The sequence below is a fragment of the Mesoplodon bidens genome, assembly GCF_964165515.1.
Source record: "Mesoplodon bidens genome assembly, chromosome: 12".
Classification (NCBI taxonomy): Eukaryota; Metazoa; Chordata; class Mammalia; order Artiodactyla; family Ziphiidae; genus Mesoplodon; species Mesoplodon bidens.
Window position 1 is genome coordinate 11,430,052 of NC_138168.1, and position 13,655 is coordinate 11,443,706.

General features: G+C 51.6%; 2 protein-coding genes across 2 annotated transcripts; both read left to right on the forward strand.

Moving 5' to 3' along the window:
• Window positions 1–3,439: 3,439 nt before the first annotated feature.
• Window positions 3,440–3,779, forward strand: LOC308626060 (developmental pluripotency-associated 5 protein-like; the record flags this gene model as incomplete). Its single annotated transcript, XM_081250852.1, has 2 exons — window positions 3,440–3,551; window positions 3,625–3,779. 2 exons carry the CDS (start codon window positions 3,440–3,442, stop codon window positions 3,777–3,779), a joined length of 267 nt encoding a protein of 88 aa, XP_081106978.1.
• A 6,807-nt stretch (window positions 3,780–10,586) lies between these two features.
• LOC308626138 (developmental pluripotency-associated 5 protein-like) lies at window positions 10,587–10,926 on the forward strand (the record flags this gene model as incomplete). The annotated part of the gene is made up of 2 exons (XM_081250958.1): window positions 10,587–10,698; window positions 10,772–10,926. The coding sequence occupies 2 exons, from the start codon at window positions 10,587–10,589 to the stop codon at window positions 10,924–10,926; spliced, it is 267 nt and encodes an 88-aa protein (XP_081107084.1).
• Window positions 10,927–13,655: the final 2,729 nt, after the last annotated feature.

The following is a 13,655-nucleotide window of genomic DNA, read 5'->3' on the forward strand; positions in this document are numbered from 1 at the left end:
CTGTAGTAGGATAAGATCTGTCGCATGCGTTGTAGTGAGGATATCAAGCCTTAGAACAATGTCTGACACCATGGGCAGTCAAACGTGATTTCTTGAATGCATGAAGGACAGGCTGCAGGACTGGAGCTGGATTGCTCCCTCCCAGGCTTATGGAGGAGGGACTCCAGCCTCCAGCCCCTGTTCTCACACTGAAGGCTCAGGGAGGGGAGCTGGGAAGTCCTTTGTCAAGGGCACCGTTTTCCTGCCTCCTGGAAATGCAGGATGGTGTGTGTGTGTTTCCTGGAGTCTTTGGAGGCAATACAGCCTTCAGGTGACCAGGAAGTAAAGATACATTTTGGCATGCTATTGAAGTTCATTTGGAGGAGAGGAAGAGACTAGACAGGTACCCTATTGGCATCCTGACACCCTCTCTTCCAGCCTTTGAGAATTGCACCAGCACTCTGGCCTGGAAGTCATGGAGCACTCAGGACAGCTCCTGCCCAGGATTTCAGAGGAGAAATCAGTCCCATCTTTCCCACATCCCCAAGAAATGATGATTGTTAAAACCATTGGCCCTCTGATTTTGAAGAACTAGGCACACATAAATGACTTTCCTCCTGTTTGGCGGGTCAGGAGGGACAGTTGGCTCAGCTCCGTGTGGAAAGAGGCCAAGAGTATCTACAAAGGTTGACCTGCCTTGCAGACTGGTTCCTTCCCGGTAAGAAGAGCTGATAGGCTCTCATGGGACAATCGTTGGGTGTCAAGATCGGAGGCTATTGCAGGGCCCAAGGTGCTACTGGTCAAGGAGGGGCTCGTGTTGGGATCAGGTGGGGTCTGGACAGGGGGCATCTTGGTTTCCAGGGAAGAGACTGCCTCTGATCCTGGTCACCTCAAGGGGGTCCCTTGTGGCTTTGGGCACATTTTGAATGCAAGGTCATTGGCAAGATACTTCTGGATACCTGTTAACAGTTGCAACAGTTCCCTACAATCTCACCCAGGGACGCCTGCAAACTTCTTTTTTTCTGATCTGTTAGATGAACAGTCTCCCTTTTGTACTTCTTGCTTGAGTCTCCTTATGGACCACCAGGTGTGGCCCCCAAATTAGGCTCAGCCAGTGCACCCTTTAAAGAATCAGTTGGCAGTGAATGATTGTGTGTGGGCATATAAACTGTAAAGTTATGAACCCCAATTTGGCAGTGTAGAGGGGGCATAAAAAACTGCCCTTGCCTCTAAGTCTAGAAATTCCCTAAGGGCACTGCTTCAAAATGTAGAAAACAGCTTTAGGTTAGTTAATCTGTGTCAAAAGTATCAAGCTTAGAAATTTAAGACTGTGCTATAAATTCCATGCATGCCCTGGACTGAAGATTTTTCAGCACTAAAAAATAAATAAATAAATAAAAAATAAAAATCCTAAGCAACACAAAACTTTGAGCAAATACATAGAAGGGTTTTGGAAATAGTAACCTGAAGGTTAAAAAAAAGTGGTTGTCTTGTGGTGGTCCTTTTTTTTTGAGTTTGAAGCTCTTGATCAATTTTCCGCCAAGGGTAAGCGAAAGGGCAACACAACCACTGCAGAGGGTGTGGGTTCGATCCCTGGTGGGGAAAGTAAGATCCCACATGTTGCATGGTGCAGCCAAAAAAATAAAACTAAAAAGAAAAAAAAGTCAAGGCACAGTTATATGTTTGTTTGTTTTTTTTTTTGACATAAGGCTGTACATCAAATGAGGTATTATTGAGAGTTTACACAATCCAGATCTAAAGGCCATGTGACTCCCTTATGGAGATCAAGAAGGAATGTTACCTTTTAAAGAGTTGTCCCAGTGATCTTGGGAGAATGTTGCTCTTTATGGTTGAGCGGGTATTTCTGCAGATGGGGGAGCTCCGCTGATGCATATTGCTGATACACGATGCAGAGATGCAGAGCAGAGGGGAGAGAGGAGGCCAAAGGGCACAGAAAATTTTTTGTGTTTAAATTTTTCTTGTCTTGCAATGAAATGCAAATTTCCCTTCACAACAGGTAAGGTGCATCTCAATGGAATAATTCCAGTGAGCCCAGACTCTTACATCTTCCCATTCAGAGAAAAGCACTACTATGGCTAACTTGAGATGTCTGTGTTTTGTTATTAGTGGTAGTCTTCTGATGCTCAACTACATTTTTTTTTCAGCAAAAACTCCATTATATCCTGTCTCCTCCAATACCTCTTTGGGGCAGTTCCTCTAAGCTACCTGAGAGGCTGTCTCCCGAGCTGTAGTTCTCATTTGCCCCAAATAAAACTTAACTCACACCACTCATGTTGTGCATTTTCTTTTTTTCAGTCAACCAGAGAGGTAATCTGTTAGAAAGAGATGAGTCTACATTGACATATAATTAGCACTGAGAAAGTCCATAGTTTACATCAAGGTTCACTCTTGGTGTTTTTTTTTTTTTTTTTTTTTTGCGGTACGCGGGCCTCTCACTGTTGTGGCCTCTCCCGTTGCGGAGCACAGGCTCCGGACGCGCAGGCTCAGTGGCCATGGCTCACGGGCCTAGCCGCTCCGCAGCATGTCGGATCTTCCCATATCGGAGCACGAACCCCTGTCCTCTACATTGGCAGGCAGATTGTCAACCACTTTACCAACAGGGAAGCCCAGCAATCTGGTTTTTAAATGAATAAAAGAAGTTTGTTTAGGGCCTGAAGGCCGGACCACATAGTTTAGGCCACGTGAGCTTCGAAATCCGGGTAGATTCCACAGTTCCAGACTCAGGGGCTTCAAGGATCATGAACCGTGGGGCACTTCAGAGCCCCCATCAGGACCCTGGAAGAAAATGAATATCGGAATCTCGTTTTCCTCTTTGTTAAGTGGCCGGAGCGACCCCTCAGTCCCCTGAAGTTGCAGGGGTCGCCCTGCAGTGAAGTCTCGGGGTCCGGCTCCCTTTGGCCAAGGGAAGACACACCCTCCTTTGGAACGGGGAAGGCAGGGATTCGATTTGGCAGCTGGGTGGCCGTCGCACCCCCAAACCTGTACTGCTTGCCGAGGTTCAGGCCCAGCCACTGTTTCTAGAATAACAAGGGTTTCTAGCGCCGTCTCCCCACTCACTCCCAAGGTGAAGGGATTTTGGTGCAGAGGAAACCAGTCAAAGCAGGTGGAGCCCGAGCCAACTCAGAGACAGCTGGGCCCACCCCTGCTCGGGAGCCGGAGGTGGGGCGGGGTAGCGCCCTAGACAGTCAACCAGAGACCAAGGGGGCGCGGCGTGCGGGGCGTGGCGAGTGCGGGATTGCACTGCCGGGGCGGGAGCGGAACGGGGGCGGGGCCTGGATGGGGCGGGGCGGGGCCTGGATGCGGGTTGGCCATGGGCGTGGGGCGTGGGGCGTGGGGCGTGGGGCGTGGCCCGCCCAGGTACTTAAGTTTCCGGCTGAGGCAACTGCCTACCCAGTCTAGGCCCCAGCTCCAAGCAGGGTTGTGTTTAGACGCCCTGAAGATGGGGAAGCTGCCCGAGCGGAACGACATCCCACCTTGGGTGGGGGCTCCCGAAGTCTTGAAGGAGCCCGAGGTGTTCCAGGTCCAGACGGGGCTTCTGGAAGCCGTGTTCGGTGAGTGAGCCCAGTCCTGACCCGGGTACCCCGGCCCTCCTGGGCCCGAGCGCTCATCTTCTCACCTAAACAGGCCCCGACGGATCTCGAATCCCATTCGTCGAGCAGGTGGGCACAGTCATGCTCCAGATGAAGGGTCTGGGAACTTCGGACGTCGCCGAAGTCATGGTTTACGGCTCTTACTTGTGCAAGTTCCAGACCAAGTGGATGCTCCAGTCCGTGGCCTAGCGGCACCGCCAGCAGCACAAGCAGGTTGAGAGGCCTCATGACCAGGTGCCCTGGACCTGCCTGTGCAGGCGGCCTGGCTCCCTCCCCTGCAGCCCTCCTCACCCCTCCCTAACTATCCCCTCCGGGCAACCACCAACAGCACCTCGGCCAGCACCCACCCGGGGAGGCCCCTGTGTCCAGGCTGTGCCCCAGACTCCTTGGCAGTGCCGGCCCTCGGTCCTAGGGACCCTGGAGTAAGGCTGTGAGAGGTGGCCGGGGCTGGCCTCCTGGGGCGGGGCCTCCCCACCCGCCATGTTGGAATGAGCCCAGTTGGCCCCAGGTTCTGAGGTTCCCGAGAACCCCAGGCCCAGGACGCCTAGCTGGGAAGTCCCGGAAAGGAACCCTGGAAAGAGGCAGAGAACTGTTGAGGCTCTTACCCTCTCCCCTCACACTGGCCTGCTGTGGCTTTCTGGTGCAGGGACGCTGCAACCTGAGGAAGCCACGACTTTGCTCGACCTAGCTCCTCGGATGAAGGGAAGCCAGTTTGCAGCCAGACCAACCGGTGGAGAGGAGGCTGCAACCAGAGCTGCAGGGGGCCTGGTTTAAGCTCTGCGCCAGCCCGACAAGGAACACCCAGCGGGTTTCTGGTCCCTGCCTCTGCCTCTAAGTCCTCATGTCCTTCCCCCCAAGGTTGCTCATTACAGAATAAAATTGTAAGCGGTTTCTTGTTGTGTCTTGATGTGTAGTTGAGGGGTTGGAGATAACATCACAGGTGAGGTGGCCCTGGAGCTTAACCCTTAGTGAAACCCCTAAGGCTAGAAAGAGGTTCCGGAGCACAGGGGGAAAAAGGGTCTGGAGAGAACAAGGAAAAGAGTCTAGGAGTCAAGTTCTGAGATGCAGCTCTGACCGAAAACTCAGGCAAGCTAGGAGAGATGTGATCTTCTGGCAGTGAGGGTTTCATAGCCTTGTAAAAACTGGAGCCTGCTGGGTGCTCATTTGCACTCAGCCTCCTGCTGCACATTATGTAGGTCGCAGCGTGAGGAAAAGTCAGCCTCACAGATAGGTATACAGGAAAGGAGAACCTCACACAGACCCCTTGTCATGGTCTCTGGAATTTTCCACCACACTTACAGTATTGCTGCCCTGGCCCCCGAAGGGTAAGTGGGATTAGGGTGGAGGAAGCATTACCATAGGTGGGGCTCACTCCTGAGGGTAGAGGGGCCATCAGAACGGGGGCTACAGTTTTCCCCAGTAGAGACCAGCCTGGTAGTTCACAGGCCGGAATGAATCGCCTCAGGGAGCTTTCTGGCCCCATGACCTTAGCCACATTCATCCTCCTACCCCCTGTCCCTGCTCAGGTTCTAAATTGAAGATAATAGCATCTGAACTCATGCGAAGTTCTGAGATTTACGTAGGGTACTTAGAGCGAGCATCACACCAGAAACAAGTGTTGACTATCTTTTGGAGCAATTGAACAAACCTGGGGGAGAGAAACCAGCAAGGAGCCATTTTCTGCAAAAGGCATGTGGCCCGTCCATCAGACAGCCGTTCTCGTTCTCGCTCAGGAAATGCATGGCACCAGCATTTGGGCCAGTGGTTCAGGCCCCAAACTAGAAGCTGTCCTTGATGCCTGAGCACCCAAAAGGACTCCCTGCTCGAGCCCAGTCACCTTGACTTCCAACCTGAGCCCCTCCTGCACCTGGACCCGGTCCAGCTGCCCACCCCACCCCGGCACCAGCCTGCCTTGCCAGAACTACTGAAAGAGGCTCCTATCAGGCCTCAGGGGGGTCTCTTTTAGTCATCTCACAGTCGGCTCCTCTGCCAGACTTAATTCTTACCACGTTAATCAGATGGCCCCTTCTGCAAAAGGAACTCCAAAATTCTCCAAAGTTTTCCAGCCAACCTAACCCAAGCTCCTGGCCCTGACGTAGAACGCCCTGTGTAACGTGCCACCTGCCTGCATCTGTGCTGCACATCCGTATCCTTTAGCTGCCCCTCAAACCAACCGTCTTGTTACCACTTCAGGGCTTTTATTTTTTGCTCTTCTGCCAAGAACACTTCTCGCTTGTTTTATTTATTTATTTATTTATTTTGCTGTACGCGGGCCTCTCATTGTTGTGGCCTCTCCCGTTGCGGAGCACAGGCTCCGGACGCGCAGGCTCAGTGGCCATGGCTCCCGGGCCCTGCCGCTCCATGGCATGTGGGATCTTCCCGGACCGGGGCACGAACCCATTTCCCCTGCATCGGCAGGCGGACTCTCAACCACTGGGCCACCAGGGAAGCCCCTCACTTGTTTCCATTAAATTTTTTGGCCACACCAGGTGGCTTGCAGGATCTTAGTTCCCCAACCAGGGATCGAACCCGTGCCCCCTGCAATGGAAGTGCGGAGTCCTAACCACTGGAACAACAGGGAATTCCCTCTCATTTTTTTGGAATGATTCTGTTTCCTTCCTCCCGGTGGTCCATGTTCCCTCCAGAGGTCCGCTCCTTCCCCACTGTCTCTGCTTGACCTACTTTAGTTTTGTTCATGACACTTTAAACATGACTGACAAGCTAACCATTCACCCCAGTGGAATGTCAACTCTAGAAAAGTTGAGATTTAAAAAAAATAGACAGCATGTAATATTACATATTGAGGACAGTTTTCTAAGACAAGGACGCCGGCTTAGTTGCTTGAGTTTGGATCTTGGCTTAGCCTCTTTAGTGATGGAACCATGAGCCTTGTTCCTTGGTTCCCCGTCTGTAGTAGGATAAGATCTGTCGCATGCGTTGTAGTGAGGATATCAAGCCTTAGAACAATGTCTGACACCATGGGCAGTCAAACGTGATTTCTTGAATGCATGAAGGACAGGCTGCAGGACTGGAGCTGGATTGCTCCCTCCCAGGCTTATGGAGGAGGGACTCCAGCCTCCAGCCCCTGTTCTCACATTGAAGGCTCCGTGAGGGGAGCTGGGAAGTCCTTTGTCAAGGACACTGTTTTCCTGACTCCTGGAAATGCAGGATGGTGTGTGTGTTTCCTGGTGTCTTTGGAGGCAATACAGCCTTCAGGTCACCAGGAAGTAAAGATACATTTTGGCATGCTACTGAAGTTCATTTAGAGGAGAGGAAGATACCCTATTGGCATCCTGACACCCTCTCTTCCAACCTTTGAGAATTGCACCAGCACTCTGGCCTGGAAGTCATGGACCACTCAGCACAGCTCCTGCCCAGAATTTTGGAGGAGAAATCAGTCCCACCTTTCCCACATCCCCAAGAAATGATGATTGTTAAAACCATTGGCCCTCTGATTTTGAAGAACTAGACACACATAAATGACTTTCCTCCTGTTTGGAGGGTCAGGAGGGACAGTTGGCTCAGCTCCGTGTGGAAAGAGGCCAAGAGTATCTACAAAGGTTGACCTGCCTTGCAGACTGGTTCCTTCCCGGTAAGAAGAGTTGATAGGCTCTCATGGGACAATCGTTGGGTGTCAAGATCGGAGGCTATTGCAGGGCCCAAGATGCTACAGGTCAGGGAGTGGCTCGTGTTGGGATCAGGTGGGGTCTGGGCAGGGGGCCTCTCGGTTTCCAGGGAAGAGACTGCCTCTGATCCTGGTCACCTCAAGGGGGTCCCTTGTGGCTTTGGGCACATTTTGAATGCAAGGGCCTTGGCAAGATACTTCTGGATACCTGTTAACAGTTGCAACAGTTCCCTACAATCTCACCCAGGGACACCTGCAAACTTTTTTTTTTTTCTGATCTGTTAGGTGAACAGTCTCCCTTTTGTACTTCTTGCTTGAGTCTCCTTATGGACGAACAGTTGTGGCCCCCAAATTAGGCTCAGCTAGTGCACCCTTTAAAGAATCAGTTGGCAGTGAATGATTGTGTGTGGGCATATAAACTGTAAAGTTATGAATCCCAATTTTGCTGAGTAGAGGGGGCATAAAAAACTGCCCTTGCCCTTAAGTCTAGAAATTCCCTAAGGGCAGTGCTTCTAAATGTAGAAGACAGCTTTAGGTTGGTTAATCTGTGTCAAAAGTATCAAGCTTGGAAATTTAAGACTGTGCTATAAATTCCATGCATGCCCTGGACTGAAGATTTTTCAGCACTAAATAAATAAATAAATAAATAAATAAATAAATAAAATCCTAAGCAACACAAGACTTTGAGCAAATACATAGAAAAGTTTTGGAAATAGTAACCTGAACGTTAAAAAAAAAAGGTTGTCTTGTGGTGGTCCTGTTTTTTTGAGTTTGAAGCTCTTGATCAATTTTCCGCCAAGGGTAAGCGAAAGGGCAACACAACCACTGCAGAGGGTGTGGGTTCGATCCCTGGTGGGGAAAGTAAGATCCCACATGTTGCATGGTGCAGCCAAAAAAATAAAACTAAAAAGAAAAAAAAAGTCAAGGCACAGTTATATGTTTTTTTTTTTTGACGTAAGGATGTACATCAAATAAGGTATTATTGAGAGTTTACACAATCCAGATCTAAAGGCCATGTGACTCCCTTATGGAGATCAAGAAGGAATGTTACCTTTTAAAGAGTTGTCCCAGTGATCTTGGGAGAATGTTGCTCTTTATGGTTGAGCGGGTATTTCTGCAGATGGGGGAGCTCCGCTGATGCATATTGCTGATACACGATGCAGAGATGCAGAGCAGAGAGGAGAGAGGAGGCCAAAGGGCACAGAAAATTTTTTGTGTTTAAATTTTTCTTGTCTTGCAATGAAATCCAAATTTCACCTCACAACAGGTAAGGTGCATATCAACGGAGTAATTCCAGCGAGCCCAGACTCTAACATCTTCCCATTCAGAGAAAAGCACGACTATGGCTAACTTGAGATGTCTGTGTTTTGTTATTAGTGCTAGTCTTCTGATGCTCAACTACATTTTTTTTTTTCAACAGAAACTCCTATATAACCTGTCTCCTCCAATACCTCTTTGGAGAAGTTCCTCAGGGCTCTCTGAGAGGCCGTTTCTGGGCTACAGTCCTCAGCAATGCCCCAAATAAAACTTAATTCTTAACTTTTAGGTTGTGCACTTTCTTTTGTTCAGGAGACATCTCCATCAAATCTCTATCAATGGTCAAGCTTCTCTTCTAGAACTTCAAGGTGGGCAGTGGGCTGAGAGTTGCCTCACTACCACCCCGGCTCCTAAGACTCTTTATTTTTTAGAAGAGTTTAGGTTCACAGATAAATTGAGCAGAACGTACAGAGAGTTCCCATAAACCCCCTGCCACACACTTGCCCAGCCTCCCTAACTGCAAACATCCTTTACCAGAGTGCCAACTACAGACTGGCACTGCCATCTGCCTCTGAAGTCATGAGCCACTGCAGTCACTGACCTTCAGCACCCCCTGAAAGAATTTCAGGGTGGAGATCAGGGGTGAAGCCCTCTGTGCTCTGGGAAAATACTGGCAGAACAGATCTTCAAATAGGTATTTTTAGGAGACGATTTCATGAGCCCAGTTCTTGCATCTCTTCATATCTAGAAAAGCACTGAAATCGTTAACGGTGACGTCTGCTCCTTGGGGCTAGCAGCCAGCCTCTGCCTAAGTGTGTTTTTGACTGCACGTGCCTCCTTCACTAACATCATGTACATACTGACCTTCCCCTCACCTCTTTGGAGCAGTTCCTCTAAGCTACCTGAGAGGCTGTCTCGCGGGCTGTAGTTCTCATTTGCCCCAAATAAAACTTAACTCACACCTCTCACGTTGTGCATTTTCTTTTTTTCAGTCAACCAGAGAGGTAATCTGTTAGAAAGAGATGAGTCTACATTGACATATAATTAGCACTGAGAAAGTCCATAGTTTACATCAAGGTTCACTCTTGGTGTGTTTTTTTTTTTTTTTTTTTTTTTTGCGGTACGCGGGCCTCTCACTGCTGTGGCCTCTCCCGTTGAAGAGAACAGGCTCCGGACGCGCAGGCTCAGTGGCCATGGCTCACGGCCAGCCGCTCCGCGGCATGTGGGATCTTCCCATATCGGGGCACGAACCCCTGTCCTCTACATCGGCAGGCAGATTCTCAACCACTTTACCACCAGGGAAGCCCAGCAATCTGGTTTTTAAATGAATAAAAGAAGTTTGTTTAGGGCCTGAAGGCCGGACCACATAGTTTAGGCCACGTGAGCTTCGAAATCCGGGTAGATTCCAAAGTTCCAGACTCAGGGGCTTCAAGGAACGTGAACCGTGGGGCACTTCAGAGCCCCCATCAGGACCCTGGAAGAAAATGAATATCGGAATCTCGTTTTCCTCTTTGTTAAGTGGCCGGAGCGACCCCTCAGTCCCCTGAAGTTGCAGGGGTCGCCCTGCAGTGAAGTCCCGGGGTCCGGCTCCCTTAGGCCAAGGGAAGACACACCCTCCTTTGGAACGGGGAAGGCAGGGACTCGATTTGGCAGCTGGGTGGCCGTCGCACCCCCAAACCTGTACAGCTTGCCGAGATTCAGGCCCAGCCACTGTTTCTAGAATAACAAGGGTTTCTAGTGCCGTCTCCCGAATCCCAAGGTGAAGGGCTTTTGGTGCAGAGGAAATGAGTCAAAGCAGGTGGGAGCCCGAGTTAACTCAGAGATAGCTGGGCCCACCGCACTCGGGAGCCGGAGGTGGGGCGGGGAAGGGCCCTAGACAGTCAACTGGAGACCAAGGCGGCGCGCGGCGTGCGGGGCGTGGCGAGTGCGGGATTGCACTGTCGCCCCGGGGGCGGACCGGGGGCGGGGCCTGGATGGGGCGGGGCGTGGCCTGGACGCGGGTTGGCCAGGGGCGTGGGGCGTGGCCCGTCCAGGTGCTTAACTTTCCGCCGGAGGCATCTTTCCACCCATTCTAGGTCCGAGCTCCTAGCAGGCTTGGTTTAGAAGCCCTGAAGATGGGGAAGCTGCCCGAGCGGAACGACATCCCACCTTGGGTGGGGGCTCCCGAAGTCTTGAAGGAGCCCGAGGTGTTCCAGGTCCAGACGGGACGTCTGGAAGCCGTGTTCGGTGAGTGAGCCCAGTCCTGACCCGGGTGCCCCGGCCCTCCTGGGCCCGAGCGCTCATCTTCTCACCTAAACAGGCCCCGACGGATCTCGAATCCCATTCGTCGAGCAGGTGGGCACAGTCATGCTCCAGATGAAGGGTCTGGGAACTTCGGACGTCGCCGAAGTCATGGTTTACGGCTCTTACTTGTGCAAGTTCCAGACCAAGTGGATGCTCCAGTCCGTGGCCTAGCGGCACCGCCAGCAGCACAAGCAGGTTGAGAGGCCTCATGACCAGGTGCCCTGGACCTGCCTGTGCAGGCGGCCTGGCTCCCTCCCCTGCAGCCCTCCTCACCCCTCCCTAACTATCCCCTCCGGGCAACCACCAACAGCACCTCGGCCGGCACCCACCCGGGGAGGCCCCTGTGTCCAGGCTGTGCCCCAGACTCCTTGGCAGTGCCGGCCCTCGGTCCTAGGGACCCTGGAGTAAGGCTGTGAGAGGTGGCCGGGTCTGGCCTCCTGGGGCGGGGCCTCCCCACCCGCCATGTTGGAATGAGCCCAGTTGGCCCCAGGTTCTGAGGTTCCCGAGAACCCCAGGCCCAGGACGCCTAGCTGGGAAGTCCCGGAAAGGAACCCTGGAAAGAGGCAGAGAACTGTTGAGGCTCTTACCCTCTCCCCTCACACTGGCCTGCTGTGGCTTTCTGGTGCAGGGACGCTGCAACCTGAGGAAGCCACGACTTTGCTCGACCTAGCTCCTCGGATGAAGGGAAGCCAGTTTGCAGCCAGACCAACCGGTGGAGAGGGGGCTGCAGCCAGAGCTGCAGGGGGCCTGGTTCAAGCTCTGCGCCAGCCCGACAAGGAACACCCAGCGGGTTTCTGGTCCCTGCCTCTGCCTTTAAGTCCTCATGTCCTTCCCCCCAAGGTTGCTAATTACAGAATAAAATTGTAAGCGGTTTCTTGTTGTGTCTTGATGTGTAGTTGAGGGGTTGGAGATAACATCACAGGTGAGGTGGCCCTGGAGCTTAACCCTTAGTGAAACCCCTAAGGCTAGAAAGAGGTTCCGGAGCACAGGGGGAAAAAGGGTCTGGAGAGAACAAGGAAAAGAGTCTAGGAGTCAAGTTCTGAGATGCAGCTCTGACCGAAAACTCAGGCAAGCTAGGAGAGATGCGATCTTCTGGCACTGAGGGTTTCATAGCCTTGTAAACTAAACTGGAGCCTGCTGGGTGCTCATTTGCACTCAGCCTACTGCTGCACATTATGTAGGTTGGAGCGTGAAGCAAAGTCAGCCATACAGATAGGTATACAGGAAAGGAGAACCTCACACAGACCCCTCGACATGGTCTCTGGAATTCTCCACCACACTTACAGAATTGCTGCCCTGGCCTCCGAAGGGTAAGTGGATTAGGGTGGAGGAAGCATTACCGTACGTGGGGCTCACTCCTGAGGGTAGAGGGGCCATCAGAACGGGGGCTACAGTTTTCCCCACTAGAGACCAGCGTGGTAGTTCACAAGCCGGAATGAATCCCTTCAGGGAGCTTTCTGGCCCTATGACCTTAGCCACATTCACCCTCCTACCCCCTGTCCCTGCTCAGGTTCTAAATTGAAGATAATAGCATCCGACTTCATGCGAAGTTGTGAGATTTACGTAGGGTACTTAGAGCGAGCATCACACCAGAAACAAGTGTTGACTATCTTTTGGAGCAATTGAACAAAAATGGGGGAGAAAAACTACTAAGGAGCCATTTTCTGCAGGAGGCATGTGGCCCATCCATCAGACAGCCTTTCTCGTTCTCGCTCAGTAAATGCATGGCACCATCATTTGGGCTAGTGGTTCTGGCCCAAACTAGAAGCCGTCCTTGATGCCTGACCACACAAACAGACTCCCTGCTCGAGCCCAGTCACCTTGATTTCCAACCTGAGCCCCTCCTGCACCTGGACCCGGTCCAGCTGCCCACCCCACCCGGCACCAACCTGCCTTGCCAGAACTACTGAAAGAGGCTCCTATCAGGCCTCAGGGGGGTCTCATTTAGTCATCTCACAGTCGGCTCCTCTCCCAGACTTAATTCTTACAACGTTAATCAGACGGCCCCTCCTCCAAAAGGAACTCCAAAATTCTCCAAAGTTTTCCAGCCAACCTAACCCAAGCTCCTGGCCCTGACGTAGAACGCCCTGTGTAACGTGCCACCTGCCTGCATCTGTGCTGCACATCCGTATCCTTTAGCTGCCCCTCAAACCAACCGTCTTGTTACCACTTCAGGGCTTTTATTTTTGCTGTGTCAAGAACACTTTTCACTTGTTTTTATTAAATTTTTTGGCCACACCAGGTGGCTTGCAGGATCTTAGTTCCCCAACCAGGGATTGAACCCATGCCCCCTGCAATGGAAGTGTGGAGTCCTAACCACTGGAACACCAGGGAATTCCCTCCCGTTTTTTTTGAATGATTCTGTCCCCTTCTTCCCGGTGGTCCATGTTCCCTCCAGAGGTCCGCTCCTTCCCGACTGTCTCTGCTTGACCTACTTTAGTTTTGTTCTTGGCATTTTAAACATGACTGAGAAGGTAACCATTCGCCCCACTGGAATGTCAACTCTAGAAAAGTTGGGATTTAAAAAAAATAGACAGTATGTAATATTACATATTGAGGACAGTTTTCTAAGAAAAGGATCCCAGCTTGTCTGCTTGGGTTTGGATCTTGGCTTAGCCTCTTTAGCGATGGAGCAATGAACCTTGTGCTTTGGTTCCCCATTTGTAATAGGATAAGATGCGTCACATGCGTTGTAGTGAGGATATCAAGTCTTAGAACAATGTCTGACACCATGGGCAGTCAAACGTGATTTCCTGAATGCATGAAGGACAGGCTGCAGGACTGGAGCTGGATTGCTCCCTCCCAGGCTTATGGAGGAGGGACTTCAGCCTCCAGCCCCTGTTCTCACATTGAAGGCTCCGTGAGGGGAGCTGGGAAGTCCTTTGTCAAGGGCACCGTTT